The sequence below is a fragment of the Centruroides sculpturatus genome, unplaced genomic scaffold (assembly GCF_000671375.1).
Source record: "Centruroides sculpturatus isolate CEXI.00-Female unplaced genomic scaffold, Cexi_2.0 scaffold1685, whole genome shotgun sequence".
NCBI lineage: Eukaryota > Metazoa > Arthropoda > Arachnida > Scorpiones > Buthidae > Centruroides > Centruroides sculpturatus.
In genome coordinates this window covers 17,488-36,203 of record NW_019385852.1, presented here as the reverse complement: position 1 = coordinate 36,203, position 18,716 = coordinate 17,488, and the positions used below count along the sequence as shown (strand labels likewise).

Genomic DNA, 18,716 nt, shown 5'->3' with positions numbered 1-18,716 from the left:
GTATTATCGCTGAGATGGAAACAATGTTAAAATTATGGCGTAATAATCAAGTAAATGTGAAAAATTGTAAAATAATATAGGCCTAATTTGTTATACATATGTATTATCTAAGATTTTATTAAACATTTTTTTCTAAATTATTGTTTTCTTTAGTCTCCGGCCCCAATTAAAAATTATTTGTATGTATTTATATGCAAAATTATACCCTGACTTACGTGAATTCGACTTATGCGGTTACCGTTCGGTCCCACCTATTGCGTAAGTTTGGGGTATTACTGTATATTGAAGTCAAAGCAATTTTAACAATATAAGCAAATTCAAAAATAACTTAAACATTTAGAACAAAAATTATTCATTTTACTCACTCAAATATCCAGATGTCCTTTCAAAAATTTTAAATTTTAATAAAATATTTATCCCAAAAATATTGTACAAATATTAAGTAAATAAGAATTATAAATCTGTTATCATGATTAACATGTCCTACGTTGTTCCCGAAAACATTCATGTTGACCTCATTGACTTGCGTGAGCAATCCCGAATATATTCGTGTTTACATCGGAATGTTTTTGATACTAGATGTCGCTATGCGTCACAATTTTTATATTAAAACGAACTTTTAAAATATGATTGATTTTTTTCGTTTTTATATTATTCAATATATTTATTTTGTTTGTGAAACATAAAAAAATAATTTTTTATGATACAGTAAACACGATTATCATTTAAAAAAAATTTAGGCTTAACATCGAAGAAAATTCAACATGGCGTCATAGGCAACAAATAAAAATTTCAACATCGAATAGGTTAATTGAATAACATAACAGAAATGTAATTAAATTCTATTATGTTCTGTTATAAACTTATCATATTTATCTAAATTAAAATTTTAAGCATAAGCAGTGTTTTTATAATGGAAATTACTTCTTTAAGCTTAAAACCATTAGGCTTGAACAAATATTTAAAACTATATTCAGGAAATTATCTTAAGTTTTTTTTTTTATAATGAATTTCTGTTTTCTAAAAGCAGATATCTTTCATTTAAATACTGATTTAAATATATACTCTTTCTATATTCTTTATTCACATACAAACGGTTGACAGTCTTACCTGTACCATAATCTATCCTTGTTGAATTACCAAAACTTTCTTGCAAATAACTTGAAATTTCAATTATGGCTCCATGAAATTCTGCAGATAATGCTTCTTTTAATACATCTGCAACATTCTGAAAATAAAAATTAAAAACAGATTTGGTGTTTACTTTCATGTTTGAAAATTAATTAATATTTAAATACAATAATTATTGCTCCCAGGATTTAATTAAGAATTCCACTATAAACCTGAAGTCCCATTAATTTGATTAGAGCATTTGTCATGTTGCAGAAATTGGATTTACATAACAATTCTATAATAAGAATTGAATCAAACATTCTTTTTCTAAAGTTTATATAGTGTATAAACTACAGTAGAGCGTCGATTTTCCGAATCAATTGGGGACTGGGGTTGTCCGGATAACTGATATTTCGGATAACTGATTTANTTACTTTTTGCCCACAAATAAAAACCTAGCAAAGCGGGTCCTTGCAGCAAGATTCTAGATTACTTAGAAAAACAGTCTTTTATATATAAAAAACAAAAACTATATTACATACAAATGTACGAACTAATAAAAACCCAGCGAAGCGGGTCCTTGCAGCTAGTAGGTTATAATTCTCATTTGGCTTAACTTTTTTTTTAACTTAAAAAGTAATTATTATTATTGAAGTCATTCTCAATTAAAACAATATAAGGAAACTACAATACTAAGAAGCATGTCCTCAAATTTCATCTATTTTTAATTATGATATATTCGAAGTTTTAGTTAGAATTCTATCCAAGTCTGATTATTTGATAATTTTATTGTTGTTTAAGGGGTGACCCACCTCCATTATCCCCATTCTGAGACCCAGTAAATATAACCAAATGAAGAATTTAATCATGTACAGTTGTCCCTCTATAGTCCAACGTTTTTTAATCCGACATGCTCAGTAGTCCGACGCACCTCCCGTCAAGGTACCCGTCCCTGTTACGTGTCTGCTTGCACAGAAGCATGTCGCGATGTGAATCTCCCCATCCAATTCTTACACGATGACACACATTTCGTGTGTTTTATGTGAGCAGTTCTGTTCGAACAGTTGGAGTAGAGAATATTGTAAGTTACTGCTAGCAAAACAATGTGAAGTATGTAATTATTTTCGGTAATCCGGACACTTTTGGTAATCTGACACACCTTTGGTCCCATACCTGTCGGATTATCAAGGGACAACTGTATATGTAAATGCATTGCAGCAATGTATATGGTAGGGATGACTCCACTCCTACCATCCCTACCACAACTCAAGAAATGGGATCAATGAAAATGTTAAAAAAAATTCTTTTAATGTATTAATTAATATGTAATGAGTCATTACATTAATCTTACTTAGCACAAAGCAATATTTCTAACATTTTAAAACAAAATTTCATAATTTAATTTAGGCAAATCTATTAGTTTTATTAACCATTCAATATTTACCTATTAAATATCTTCAGAATAACCAAAAGAGCATCAGACTGTTGAAATACTCCAATTTTAAAAAGACAATAAAGAAACATTGCAAAAGAAATTTCATGGCCTGTAGAAAAATAAGATTATTCTAATGCATAAATATATGCAATTTTTATATAAATTTTTTCATTTGAATCTATGATTGTAATATGATTTTTACTACTTTTCTATCTTAAAATTTAATTTATTTTGTGCAGAAGTAATTCCATTATGCTAATAATACTACTCTATTCATAAGTTAATAGAGTATCAGAGATAGTTGTATTATGCTTATCTTTACATTACAGTAATACCCCGACTTACGTGAACCCGGAGTTACGCGATTTTCAAATCTCATCGATTCGTCTTTGTTTGAGTGCCACGCGACCCTTGATTACTCACTCCCCCCACACTATTGTTCAGCTTACATGTTCGGATGTGTCGCGCGGAATCCACACATAGCTACAATTTATTTTGTGTTATTTATTTCTGTGTTTGTTATATCTACGGAGACTTGAGAGACTCTACTCTGTCATCCAAATGAAGTAGAACTAATTCTTCTGCATCAAACAAGAAAAGAAAAACTTTATCTTTGGAATGTAAAGTTAACATTGGGTATGTTCGTAAAGTCGAACGAGTTAAGCGAGAATGAAGTCATCGTTATTCCTATTTCGTTAGACTTTTCGAACGATTCGTTACTAACGCGTTTAACTCGTTTGACTTTACGAACGTACCCATTATTAAAGACTTCGATACAAAAATGAAAATTTGTGAATTGGCAAAGAAGTTTGATCTACCGGAATTGTCGGTCAGAACAATTATAAAAGGCAAAGAAAAAATTCTCGAAGCTGTGAAAAATGCTCAATCTTTAAATTCAAGCATCATTCGTAAACGTCACAGTATTATCGCTGAGATGGAAACAATGTTAAAATTATGGCGTAATAATCAAGTAAATGTGAAAAATTGTAAAATAATATAGGCCTAATTTGTTATACATATGTATTATCTAAGATTTTATTAAACATTTTTTTCTAAATTATTGTTTTCTTTAGTCTCCGGCCCCAATTAAAAATTATTTGTATGTATTTATATGCAAAATTATACCCTGACTTACGTGAATTCGACTTATGCGGTTACCGTTCGGTCCCACCTATTGCGTAAGTTTGGGGTATTACTGTATATTGAAGTCAAAGCAATTTTAACAATATAAGCAAATTCAAAAATAACTTAAACATTTAGAACAAAAATTATTCATTTTACTCACTCAAATATCCAGATGTCCTTTCAAAAATTTTAAATTTTAATAAAATATTTATCCCAAAAATATTGTACAAATATTAAGTAAATAAGAATTATAAATCTGTTATCATGATTAACATGTCCTACGTTGTTCCCGAAAACATTCATGTTGACCTCATTGACTTGCGTGAGCAATCCCGAATATATTCGTGTTTACATCGGAATGTTTTTGATACTAGATGTCGCTATGCGTCACAATTTTTATATTAAAACGAACTTTTAAAATATGATTGATTTTTTTCGTTTTTATATTATTCAATATATTTATTTTGTTTGTGAAACATAAAAAAAAAATTTTTTATGATACAGTAAACACGATTATCATTTTAAAAAAATTTAGGCTTAACATCGAAGAAAATTCAACATGGCGTCATAGGCAACAAATAAAAATTTCAACATCGAATAGGTTAATTGAATAACATAACAGAAATGTAATTAAATTCTATTATGTTCTGTTATAAACTTATCATATTTATCTAAATTAAAATTTTAAGCATAAGCAGTGTTTTTATAATGGAAATTACTTCTTTAAGCTTAAAACCATTAGGCTTGAACAAATATTTAAAACTATATTCAGGAAATTATCTTAAGTTTTTTTTTTTATAATGAATTTCTGTTTTCTAAAAGCAGATATCTTTCATTTAAATACTGATTTAAATATATACTCTTTCTATATTCTTTATTCACATACAAACGGTTGACAGTCTTACCTGTACCATAATCTATCCTTGTTGAATTACCAAAACTTTCTTGCAAATAACTTGAAATTTCAATTATGGCTCCATGAAATTCTGCAGATAATGCTTCTTTTAATACATCTGCAACATTCTGAAAATAAAAATTAAAAACAGATTTGGTGTTTACTTTCATGTTTGAAAATTAATTAATATTTAAATACAATAATTATTGCTCCCAGGATTTAATTAAGAATTCCACTATAAACCTGAAGTCCCATTAATTTGATTAGAGCATTTGTCATGTTGCAGAAATTGGATTTACATAACAATTCTATAATAAGAATTGAATCAAACATTCTTTTTCTAAAGTTTATATAGTGTATAAACTACAGTAGAGCGTCGATTTTCCGAATCAATTGGGGACTGGGGTTGTCCGGATAACTGATATTTCGGATAACTGATTTATGTACGAAAAAATAGTTTAATGTATCTGATGTCGAAATTTTTATCCGTTGCATGTCGTTTCGCGTTGAATTTTCATCGATGTTAAGCCTAACAAAGACTATTGTATCATTAAAAATTTTTTTTTAATTTTGTACAAACAAAATATATTGAAAAATATAAAAATAATAAAAAATTATACTTCAGATGTTAATTTAGTATCGAAAACATAAAATATTTGAGTAGCCCAAGACATAGCCAAAGATTGAAGAGCCACAGCACCGGCAAAAATTTAAATTTGCCGACTGGAATTCTTTCTGATGATTGACTTTCAGAAAATCGACACACTACTGTATATATAAACAATAGCACCTAATACTATTTATTTAATATATATATCAGTAGCATACATGTCAATTGCAAAGCAATTGCTGGTCAATAATTGGTTCAAATTTTCTGGTCAAAGCAATTGCTGGTCAAATAATTGGTTCAAATTTTATACACCAAACTATGATGAGGTTAATTAGAAAAAATAAAAAATAATAATGTATAAAATCAAAGAAAAATATTGTTTTATTTATGTGGAGACATATTTGCTAATAATCTTACAATTTAAGTGATTAAAATAATAATACATAGTATCATTTTCAAGAAGTGTAAATACATTTAAAATATATTTATGATATCAAATGCATTTCTTGTATATCAGATTAATTTAATGAAAAAGAACATTTTTTGTTAATTCTAATAATCTGTTAAGGCACATTTGTGCATGATTGGATTCACTCATAATTTCACTAGCAGTACTATCACACCACATCTTTTTGAACTTGGATAGGTACTGTACAAGCAATGTTGCCAATTTAGTGACCTATGATAAACAGTTTGTCACTAAATAGTATTGTTCAATATTAAGTGGAATAGCAATAAATCAAGCAATAGATAAAAATTAGAAACTAAAATAGTGACTTTTAGAAATAAAACTCCATATTTCATCTTATTATTTTTGTTCCTATATTATTAAAAAATAATTTGAATTGATTTATTAGTGTTATTGTTGTGTATGTGATTTTCTGTAATTATTAAATCATTAATAAATATTTTGTTTTGATTTATTTGTCTTATTTGATGAAAATTAACAGGAAATATGCATGTATGGTACTGTACATTCTATGCATCTGATAAAGATGTAGTACTTAAGAATTTCCTGAACACCACCCTCATTGGACAGGTATGATAATGTAGTAACATCAGAGCCCAGGAGGAACTAGAAATTTTTAAGGCAGAAGCAAAGGAGAAATGTATAAACTTTAGAGAAGAAAAACATATTTCCTATGCACAGCAGACATTTTTTTCTACACCTAACAATTTCTTGTGAATGTGAGACATGATGGGATTGTGATCACAATCTTTTTGATCACTGCATATGCTCCATCTAGTTTGTTTAATCAAAATTTAATAAGTTAAATGAATATTCTACAAGAAGACTGCACATTATGATAATTTTGAATTTAAAAAATTTTGTTAAATATTTCATAAAAAGAATATACATTCAGAAGTTGTATTACACATTTGTTTTGGATTCATAATCTTCCAAGAAAAACTAGACCCAAGGAAGATCCAAAAAAAGAAAGGATTGAAAATGTTAGTCTGTTTCTACATACACAATATATTGAAGTTACACAAGTGTTCTCAAATGTATATCATCAAGAGTAACTTTTATATATTGAAAAATTTTAAATACTTGAATACAAAATTTTACTGAAAAATAAAAAATTATGTTTTTTTAATTTATAGTTTAATTTTAAATAGTTTAAAAATGATCAAATAAAAAAGGAAAAAAGAAAGACTTACATCTTTTAATTTATTGTACCATTGAGTAAATGCTTTATTTCCAAATCTCTGAGGTTGTTGAATAGGTGGTATTTCCACAATCCATGATTGCAGTTTTTCTAAAAGTGATATAATACCATCAACTGCCTATATTAAGAACAAAAAATTAAATCAAACAAGCATATAATTTAAATAAGAATTAAAGTATACTTCACATTTTATATATTCAAAATTAATAAGTTATAAAAATAACGTTATTCAGAATTAATTCAAAAGCACAGACTTTCAAAGAATATACAGATCGAAACTTTTGATTCTTGGTTGCAAACTGATTTTGTACGTGGGCAACAAAGTTTATGAATAAGACCAAGACTAATGATGGGAATCTCACATAAGATTACTGTGAAATACACACTAATCACTGTTCACTGTAAGTTTATGCATTACAATCAGTAACTCAGATTTTGTACAGCATTAGTAAGTTTCTATGCATGCACCATTAATGATGTAGTGCACATCATACCGAAATTTAATTTCAGGCCTTGCACAATCAAGAATGTTTGGTTTAATGCTTGTAACTGTGTCAGATTTATAGAATCGGTAATGACAGATTTTTGGAAAATCTACATTAGATTAATTTTTTCAATGTCTTGCCAATTTTTTATGCATATTAATGTAAAAATGTTTCAGCTTAAACTGAAATTTTCATTACATTAATATTCATTAATATAATAAAAGCGTAACATTTTTTGAAAAAGAGATCATTATAACAAAACCTGTGCATGTATAAATCAGTCATCTTTCATTGTGAAAGGATATTTCAACATTTATTCAGCAACACAAATTTTTGTCAATTTAATTTGAAGTGTAGTGTCATTACTATACAATTATCCGAAATGGTAATCTTGACTTCAACTAATATTGTAGATGTCGATATTACCGTTTCAAGTGCAACCAACATGTAAAAGCCTGTGTCTTTTCTGATAAAATTAAAAGATGTATAAAACAGTATATTGGAATGCTGTGAAAGTTTACAAATTTATGGAGAATTTAACTACAAATATATTGATAGTACAATTGAAAATTAAAGACTTCTTTCAACAATAAATATTGGAGAGGGGCATGACTATCAGTGCTATCACTATTTTGTGTGTCAAGCTGTTGGTTCAAGACAGTGCTGACAAAAAACTTTGGGTTATATATGTAGATAACCACATGTTGACGTCAAGGTGGTAAAAATAACATCCTGTTACTCTGGAGAACCCAGGTACCAGTCTGGGTAGGCTCAGAATTTTTCAAGGCTTGATTGATTTGGATATGCCTCACTAGCTGGCCACCCCATATTGTGGGCCTAACCAAACTCATGATGGACATGATTAAAATGCCCTCTTAGGCCTGCAAGATAAAAAGAGCCAAAAAACAAAAAAAGCTAAACATAAAATGTGAATTGACTAAAGTTTTTTACAAAATACAAAAGTGTAAAATTTACTCCAACTAGTAATACTAGAAAAAGCTGATTTTAAATAGTCCTTGCTCTCAAGGTTTAAGATTTTTTTCATTATTTAATAGTTTTTTTCAACATTCTGGCATTTTGACTACCTTTCACTATACTGAAATTTCACTATAACAACTTCTTTTGGTGACTTCATGATTTCATCATTCTGACATATTACTGTCTATAATAAATATCCAAATTTTTGAATAAGATATTGTAAAATTGGAATAGAGCACTATTTTGAATTTTAAAAATTTTGCTAAAAGATATAATGCATTTAAATATCAATAATATCAAATTTTTGGAGCAAAATCTTTCTATTACATAGTTCTTTTTCTGCAATATTGAAGTATAAGATAGTTTATTTTAAGGTTTTATGATTATTAATTGTTTTGTTATAAAAAGATATTTAAATAAACATTTCTAAAATACTAACTGGAGTAGTCTCTTTAGCATCAGATATTTTCTTCCCTTTCACTGCTTCATTCATTGCTAATATAAATCCCATATACTCTGAATATGCCTGAAAATCCATATAAAATAATTAGTTCAAATAATAATTTAAGTTTTTATTATAAATATACCTTAGTATACCTCTGATTTTTCCCATTTTGGCATGTCAGACATTGCCATAATCTTTCGTACAGGAGTAACATAATCTTTTGGCTCTTCACTCATATTTTCACCTAAAAATTAGAAAATTGAAATATTTATTACTATGAACATTCATACATCTATGTGCACATAAATGAAAACTGATTTTAAACATTATATTTTGTATATTTATTAAATATTACACACAACACACACACACACAGGATGGATGAAAAGTAACTACGCATTGAGAAATTGCTCTAATTCAGCATTTCTCAAAGTGGGCAATAACGCCCCCTTGTGGGCAATGAGTAAATCTAGGTGGGTCTGAAGGCAAGGTATTGAATGACAAAATTGGGGTCACTGAAAGCTATTCCCTTTCCTCTGTTAAACTGATAAGAGGAAACATTGCATTTAATCGTTTCCAGATGTTGAGAACAATGTACAGTAAGGGCACAAAGTGGTGAGATTCATGGAAAAGTTTTCCTAATATTTCCAATCCTTTCTCACACAAGAGAAAATAGGTTAGGGGCATTGGGTATAACTTTATGGAACAAAGGGGTGGTGGATCGAAAAAGTTTGGGAATCACTGCTCTAATTTCTATATTTCTAATGCAAAGATGATAAAAATGATCTAACATGAATTGTACCTTACTAAATGGAAATACAGATACATATCTGAAAATTCAATGTAGGCACCAGTGTCATCAACCAGTGACAAGTTTTCTTCAGATTGTGATGTGGATGGATGGCCACTCTTCTGTGCATCCACAACCAAACCAGTGGACCTGTGGTCATTTTAGTTTCAAATGACAATTCTTGATTGTTTCCAGATGGATTGTGGCATGATGCCCCTTCACTGTATGCCACCATTTCTGCACAGTAATTGGTGATTTCTACACCTCATAGCATGCAGCAACTTTGCACTCACTCCTGAACAGACAAGTAGCCAGCAATAGTCTTTTTTTTTTTTTGCCATTGTGCATAATGCTTCTCTTGGTCACTGCCAACACCACCAATGCAGAAATTATAAAATTCTATTGATTAATGTACATACATACACACACATTTTATTATGACTGCATTATTATTACAACAGTTATAGCCAAGCCAGACTTCCAATCAAAAGCTGGCTGGCCAATGCTTAATGTTGTCCATAATATGTAATTGTGAGTTGTTATGCTCCACTTTCACATTCATATTTGATTCCTTGAATGCTGCCAGCAACAGACCTTCACAATGAAAGAAGAAAGACATCACTTTTCCCAGAAAGGCATAATTTTTTTTTGAAGACATCAGATGCTTCTAATGCACAGTTGCTGTCTTACTAATTGGTTCATATTGATAACAACCATGTTTAATCTTGGCTACAAATTTTGTTAAAAATGAATCATCCTTGTTGCCAGTTTTATTTTTCCAGAACCATGTTTATTATTTGTTGCTTCTTTTATGTTGATCATTACTCCATAACAACACATCTTTTTGTAATTTTCCATCTTTATTTCCATATCCATATATATGTTTTGGGAGCTTTATCTCCCCTCATCAGTATGGTACATTCCCTTTTTTTCAAAACATTCATATGCTTAAAGTTATTCACAAGACTAGCTATTTGTACTGCCATTTCAGTGGCTAAGGAAAACTTTGCCACACTTCTTTGGTTTGTGGCTAAGTTGAGTGTTCCTTGCAGTGTTCAGACCATTATAACTCATTTTTTTGTTTCTTTAGACTTGTTAAAAAACTATTAAAAATTCTTGTTGGACTGCAATTTGAAAAAAATTGTAACCTATTAATTCCTATTGTCATTCATCTGTTGTCTGTCCTTCCTTAATCTCAAGAATAGTGTTAGATAGATGAAAGTCGAGACTAGATATGGAAATCTTAAGGAAAGGAGGTCTCGATTTACTATATAAGAACTTCTGTTTTGGGTCAGAAGTCATATTATTTCAATTAAAAAATTTTCTCCTGAACAGAGTTAGATACATGATTGGCATGACTTCATTGTCAACAAGAAAAGTGTGATGTATAGGGACAAGACACTACTGAACTTAATTTAAGTGTATTGTAACAAAAAATTGCAGCCCATCATTGTGACAATGTCACAATAAATAACTGCTTGTTTTTCTCATTCTTTTCTATCCTTTTCACTCTATAGCAGTGGTCCTCAACCCCAGGGCCGCGGACCGATACTGGTCCGTGGATCAAATGGTACCGGCCCACCCAAGGAACATTAAATTACTGGTATTTCCATTTTATTTACTATGGTGTATTTCTCTCGGGTTTGTGTGACTTTTAATGGACGACGGAACAACGGAATAAACTGGACATAAGAAACACACTTCGGGTGTCATTGTCCCAGATGGAACCGTCTTGTTGCAAAAAACAAGTTCAGGGTTCTCATTGATTTAGTATTCTAGTGAGTTAAAATGTTAAAATCACATTATACAGTGAAAACTGCTTAGGCGACCACCTGCATTCGACGGGCACCTGTCAAAACAAGCAAAATTTCTGGCACGGAATAGTTTATCCATAGTGTCTTCATATAAGTTACCTGTATTAAACGACCACCTGTGTAACGTGACCGCGGGCATCGATTTTTGGTCCGAAACAACATACAACAACTGTAATAAGCGACCACTTTTGCAAATGTATCTGGTCTAAACTATTGTAAGAACCCATCTCAACAATGTTTCCACCTCCTAATATAATGAATTAGTCTAAACTCGTTTGAACCCATCCTGGGCACTTCTCCCACGCTTGAAATTAGGTGCAGGTGTTAATAAATTAGTCTAACAACAAAGGAAATTCATTTCAGTTTGTTGGAAAATGTCCGAAATGCAAAGTGCTGTCGTTAAAAGATCGTATTAAAGTTATCACAACACAGCAATTAGTGGCGAAGTTTAACTGTGGGAAAACAAAATTAATTTTACCCTAGACTTACAGTATTTTCCTTAGGGGTGTATAATATTGTACACGATACAATTAATCAACTGATCTCATCGTTTGATAAAATCTATTTTTATTTATTTATTTTGAAACTCATATACAGTACAAGTGCGATAAATAGTTTCTGTATCAACTTAACTTATTTCCACGATATTTTTAGAAAAATAATATCTAAGTAATTTTCGCAGGCAAAATATTTAAAAAACAATAAACGCATTAATGCAAAAATCAGTTTTACTTCCTTTTTCGATTCCGCGATTGTAATGAAATCGTACAACGAGAAAAAATAATAAAATCGTTTTATTATTAATTAATAATTTTTCTTACTGTACTTAATTAATTAAGAAAATATTAAATATTTAAAAAATACAGTATTTTTAAAGTTAAAATAAGATTAAACTAACGAAAACCAAAAGCAAAGTGATGGAGAGATAGAACGCGCTTGTATATTGATGACGTAATACACGTAACTGAGGAGAGAACGAAAAGAACCGAGTCGAATTAATTAAGTCGGAAAAAAGAAAGTGTGCATTATAATCGAGAAAATGCGACTATTGTATTAATCTTTAAAATATTGGTGTTAAATCAGTCTTATAATATCATGACAACTCCTGTAAATCGGGTTATCCGATAAGAATAAAATACAATACCAATATAGCCCTATCATCGAAAAAATTCGCTTATTTTTTGCTCATCTCGAGTTTTGCTTAGTAGAAATGGCTAAAAAGTGTGCAAAATACATACAGAAATACGGTATTACAGCACCACCTGTATTGGACGACCACCTGTCTAAAAGACCACTTTTTGAAGGAATTGTGGGTGGTCGCCATAGACAGGTTTTACTGTATTCATTTTTCGGTGTAACTGTATTTTATTTTGAAGGCATGTTTAAATACAATTAAATTAAAATTATTAAATTAAATCAATCTAAAATATAAACAATCAACATCCCCTTTCAATGGGCCAAGGTAAAATATCAAACGTTGACTGGTCTGCGGCGATAAAAAGGTTGGGGATCGCTGCTCTATAGGGTAGAGTGGAGCCACTAAAATGCAGTACAAGCAGCTAACTTTGTGAACAACATTAAATTGGTTCATATTGATTGATGTTTCTAAAAGATATGGATGTTTCAAAAAGAGGAAATATATTTCCTCTTTGTCTTTCCTCATCAGTATGGCACATAGTGATGAGGAAAGACAAAGCTCCCAAAATATACATATGGCTAAGAAAATAAAAAAGGAAATAACAAAAAGGCATGCATTGTTATGGAATAATGATCCACATAAAAAGAAATAAAAAATGATTCCCTTTCTCCTTTATTCCTCCTTTAAATACAATATATATCTGTTAAAACAAATTGTCATTTTTATATTAAGCTTTGAATAACAAATCTAAAAACCCCTCATACCTCCTATATAAATAAATACTTTTATGAATTGCAATGAATTTGAAAAAACTGATCATTTTTAGAATTTTTTAAATATGGTGGAATTTATTGCAGCTTATTTCACTATTATTTCACATTAAATGTTCTAGTGATTCTGTTAGTCAATACCAGTCCTTCACTGTTATGTATGACATACAGATGATGCCTTTACATAATTTTCATCCATGCAAAAACTTCCATCAGAGGAACTCCTTTTTTCATGCAAAACTGAATGACTTCTTGTTGGTCTTGTTTGGTCAAATTCAGTATTTGCTATGTCATGATTATGGATGAAAAAACAACTAATAAGAAAACTTTTGATCTGTTTTGTCAAGCATGCTCCACTCTACATGCTTACATATTATTTTCTCATTCAGAATGCCCAGCAACTTTATTGGATTTGCCAGATAATTTGTTTTGAACACATTAAATATATAAAATTTTGCTATAAATCATCTTTCTCATGTATATATATATATACATATAAATAACTTATTTTTCGGATCTACTTAATTGAATTTTATAATGATCTTGTATTTCTTAAATATTTTTGAAATATCAAGAGACATAAGCTTCATTTTTATAAATAATCTTCATTTCAAACTATGAATATTCATTACAATTTCATATACTTAATATGATATTTAAAAAATTATATATATAGTTGTCATCTATACTAATACAAATCACTGAATTAGAGGAAGAGATATTATGAAATTAATAATTTTTTTGTAAATCACTTTTATAATTTTCAATTGTGAAATCATTTTTAAGGTATCAATATTTTAAAACTAAGGTTGGGGCAAATTTGAGAAATTACATCTATACTTTTGTACAGGTGTTGCCTAAATAGAATACAAGCAAATTCTTTCAAACAGCTTAAATTTCAAAATATATTCATAATAAGCTCTATTATTTATTGCTAGAATTTCACAACAAATATTTGTCACATCTAATGAAAAAAATAAATTATTGATAACATCAAAAATAAATTATTGATAACATTTAAATTCTCTCTACATACTATATCAGATAAAGTGAAATGAGTAATAGATATAAATATATAAAACAAGCAACACTTTAAATATATATTATCTTTTTCTGTTGAATCAATGAACTTTTAACAGTGAACAAAATCAAAGGAACACTAATGTTTGCAACCTGTTAATGGGCCATTTTCAGGAATGGACTGATGACAGTGAAATGCCATTATTATTTAGGAAGACAAAACTCTATCCAATTTTTCTTCCTAATTAAGTTCATCTTTATCATCAATTTAAGTTTATTTTCATAATAATTGGAAACTTTAACATGTTTATTACAAAGTTTCAAATAAGATTTTTTGATTCAAAACTGTTACTGTCTAGAAATGCTTTATTCAAAATAGCATTTATTTGTTTTCTAATTTCAATTTTAAAATGTCTTCAAATCCTCAATCTTCATTTTATTTATTTCTAATTTATTAGTTATGTATTTCATTACATTTTAATTCTATTATTTGATGGTAATTATTTTATTTGAAACAATAGTTATTAATTTTTTTCTTTTTGTCTAAAACTGTACTAAATGATAATGCATAATATTTAATTCAAAATTATTTTATTAATTTACTGTATATATTTAATTATTATTTTTCCAGTATCCTACAAAATTTGTAATACTGCAAAGGTTTTGAAAAAATTTGATTTTGTGGAAATTTTAAGTTAAATTTTTTTTAATGTAATTGCTAATTTATTTCATTTTAAATGTAAGGTGTCTTAATTGTATATATTAATGTAATAAATGTATATAGTAATGTAATAAATTAATTGTAAATATTTTTTTTAATGGTACCTATATACAAAAATACATAATAAGATATTAATAAGAATTGGAAGAATCTAAACTTATATTAAATGAAAAGTATATTGAATATAAAGCATATTTTTTTTTATCAAAAATAATGCTAAACATTTGCCAGACTACATCAGGCTATATTAATGTTGTTATTAATAATTAAATATTAAGTAATTTGGCCTGTAGGTAGGCATTAGGCACCTCTTGAAGTGTAATAATTATAACTAATATAGCCCAATATAATCCAGCAATAGTTTGGTATTGATATATTTGCAAAAATAATGCTACAAAGTGCCACAAAATCTCTATGTATGTGATTATGTCTTGAGTGTCCTAATTAAATTAAAAATTCTCAACAACAAATTTAAATGGACAGTAGTTGTACAGCAGTGACAAAAAACCTTTTTTTTGGATACAGACTAGAAATGAACTTTGTAGACTTTTGCATGCATTTTTTTCTTAGAATTACAGGCAGGCAAATAGCAACATATTCCAAAACCACCAGTATACTAGATACTAAAATAATATATACAGTAGTTTATTCTCATCTTTTTACTAGTTGAGTTTAGTTTGACAATTCTTCAAAATAAATATCAGCTCAATTGGAGGTGTATAACAGCATGTGGCAGAAAACAGAAAAATTACATGGCCAAAGCCCCGGAGGCACACATTAGGACCTCACAGGCCACGGGTTGTTCTTCATGGCCACATGGGGATCCAATGCCACACGACCTTAAAATACACACACACACGACAATTTTCTTTGAATATTAAAAAATAGAAAAATTTCATTTTTTGTTTTACAATATTTGAAGACCCAAAATCAAGTATCAGACTAAATTTTAATGACTGCAATTAGCATTTGTGTGGAATTGAAACATTTCAGTAGAAATTACTTTTAGGCAAGTCATACATATATAAGGTAAAATTATACCTCCAAACGAGACGGTTGGGACTTTATCAGAGTTGTAGACTATACCCACAGGAGCAAAAAAGTCAAAGAAACCACACCTCTACACACGACCCTTTGAGAGATACATCCCTCAAAATTGGCCACACTTCATTGGGAGTCATGCGTCATGCTCCGCCAAGACCATTGCATTTAACTATTTAGCCCAGGCAACTATGCAGCTTTGACAGTCCGTTCACAGAGTACTCAACATCATATAGTTTTAGGGAGCATGGGGGCCAGCCCCAAGCAGATGCCACAGTGTCAGCACCAAGGCACACAACTATGTGCAGAGCGTCAGTCACAGCTTCTATCACTCGCCTCGACCAACGCCAAGGACCATGGAGAAAAGGCAGTCCAGTACAAGGTAAAAACTTACTTTTTGAGGCAAATATCTCACAAATGGTTGCATATATGGGTATTGTTCCTTTGACTTTTTTTGTTCCTATGAATATGTTCTACAGCTCTGTTAAGGTCCCAAACGTATCATTCAGCCGGAAATGTCAATGCAATTGTAGAGTCGTGTTTGTGTCGTTATTCGTAACAATAAAACTCTTCATATCAATATCCTACATTAAGACTAATTAACAATAATACAGTTTATCGACAGATATATTACCTGACATGTTAGATAAGCTTTTCAGAATTTAAAAGGAAATTACAAATTAAATTGGAAGAGTCAACGATCGTCTGCAGATTTTTAACCCTAAAACAGAGAACGAGATTATACTGTAGTATAAAATACTGTATATTTAAAAAAATATATTATTATATTATAAAATATGAGAATTAAAATTATAAGTAAGGTTATATTATTTTATTTTTCGTTATGTTTTTAAAAAGTATAATATAATTAGTACTCTATAACCATATGTAAAAATTTGAATCGCTCCATAGAGAAAACACGATGGCCGAGCGGTGAAGGTGGCAGCCTACCATTCTGGGAACCCGGATTGAATCCGGAAGGGTCGAAAAATCCTCAGGAATTTTTCGGGGGGGAAACCCAACCGAAACACACCCCCCCGATCCTCACCACTTGGTCGGCCCATTGTGGGCCTAGCCGAACCCATAATGGGCTTGCTATAAGAGGCTCTCTTAGTACCCTCAGGGCAGAAAGAGTTAAAAAAAAAAGAGAGAGAGAGAGAAAACACGAGAAGTTACCGATATTATTTTTTAAAATCTCTTCTTGAATTTTTAAAATTATTTTTTATAAAATGAAAATCTTTAATACTGAAAATATATATTAAAATTTTTGAGTCAAGAAGGATAGTCTTTACGGAATAATCCAGTGGAATTCCGGAAGAATAATCCTCGTTAATTCAACATGGATCCCAAGTTGTTTATCAAAATACAGTGTTCTAAAACTATAAGTTACTTTTAAGCAGCAATATTTTTAAGATAAATAATAATAATAATGAACTGGCTCCTAAAAAGATTTGAAGGCAAAAACATTGACTGTTGTATTTGCTATTGATATGCATAGATATCTCCTTCTCTTTGACTGGATCTTTTGGCAAATCGCCCGCGTGTTGCGTCGCCTTATATCATCATTCAAACAATCTATTTTTTTAAATAAATAATTTCAGAGAGTTTCTCCCAATTAGAGATTTTTTCAAATATATAAGAATTTAACAGGGGTAGTTAATTTAAGATAAACTAAAAGTATAAGTCTATTTAGAAAATTAATTTATTTACACTATTTTCTACACGGAAAAACTGACAAACAGATGCAAATTTGGCTCAGTTCAAATAAGTTAATGACATAACTAATGTTTCTCACTTCGAGCTCATAACGGAATATATAAATAATAACTTTGAAAGACGAATTTGCTACTTTCAAAATAGATTCCGCCTTTTGTAAAAACAAATTCTTTTAATAAACAAAGTATATAAGGAAAATTTACTGATAGAAAATTCTCATCTACGTTCTCTGACTAAAGTATTAAATCCCATGATATTTTTCTAATTCACTATATTCGTCTTTAATGATACATAGATGATGGTTATTTCTTTGGGTACATCGAAATGTAGTTAAAATATGTAAAGGTTATTCAATGGATGAATTTCTTACCGAATTCTTATTCTTCTCTCCCTCTTACATTGTTTTAACTGAGTCTGTTTCTCTTACAGACTACTGACATTTTAAACGAACGTCTTTTAAACCGAGTTTCGTATACGTTCTCAATTGATATCTTAATTTTGTCAGACATGTCACTGTGTTTTTGATTAAATAGTGAATTTTACATATATAAACCTCGACTATGTCAACTTGCGATCATTAACAACAAATTTTTTCGCCGAATGCTGGATGAGATCTCACAGTTCCTAGATTTAAAAAAAATTATTCATTTAGATCTTAATTATCCTTAGAATAATGCTATTTTTTTAAATTTAAACTTAAATTTATAATATAATGATTGACTTTAGAAATACTTTTTTTGTTACTGTGGCTATGTTGATTTTACTTTTTTTTTTGTTTAGTTTGATTAAGCACTTTTTAAATTTTTTTTACCTTCAATAAATATATATATATTTTTAAGCATCAGATTAAGACATTTCTTTGGATTTTTCATCCAACTAGCATTAGCTTTTTGAGTTTCAAAATATGTTAAGATACGTTATTGATTAGATTTGAGCATTAATTCAAGTAA

At 29.4% G+C, this 18,716-nt stretch overlaps 1 protein-coding gene across 1 annotated transcript in view; it reads right to left on the bottom strand.

Moving 5' to 3' along the window:
• The window catches only part of LOC111642520 (serine/threonine-protein phosphatase 2A activator-like), a 24,919-nt gene extending 8,095 nt beyond the window's left edge, over positions 1–16,824 (bottom strand). The window contains exons 1-6 of the mRNA XM_023388874.1: positions 16,685–16,824; positions 8,909–9,000; positions 8,751–8,837; positions 6,841–6,966; positions 4,579–4,696; positions 2,558–2,657 (exon numbers count right to left, since the gene is read on the bottom strand). Of these exons, the coding sequence (XP_023244642.1) occupies positions 2,558–2,657; positions 4,579–4,696; positions 6,841–6,966; positions 8,751–8,837; positions 8,909–9,000; positions 16,685–16,691 (530 nt within the window). The 5' untranslated portion in view covers positions 16,692–16,824. The remainder of the gene's footprint in view (positions 1–2,557; positions 2,658–4,578; positions 4,697–6,840; positions 6,967–8,750; positions 8,838–8,908; positions 9,001–16,684) is intronic.
• Positions 16,825–18,716: the final 1,892 nt, after the last annotated feature.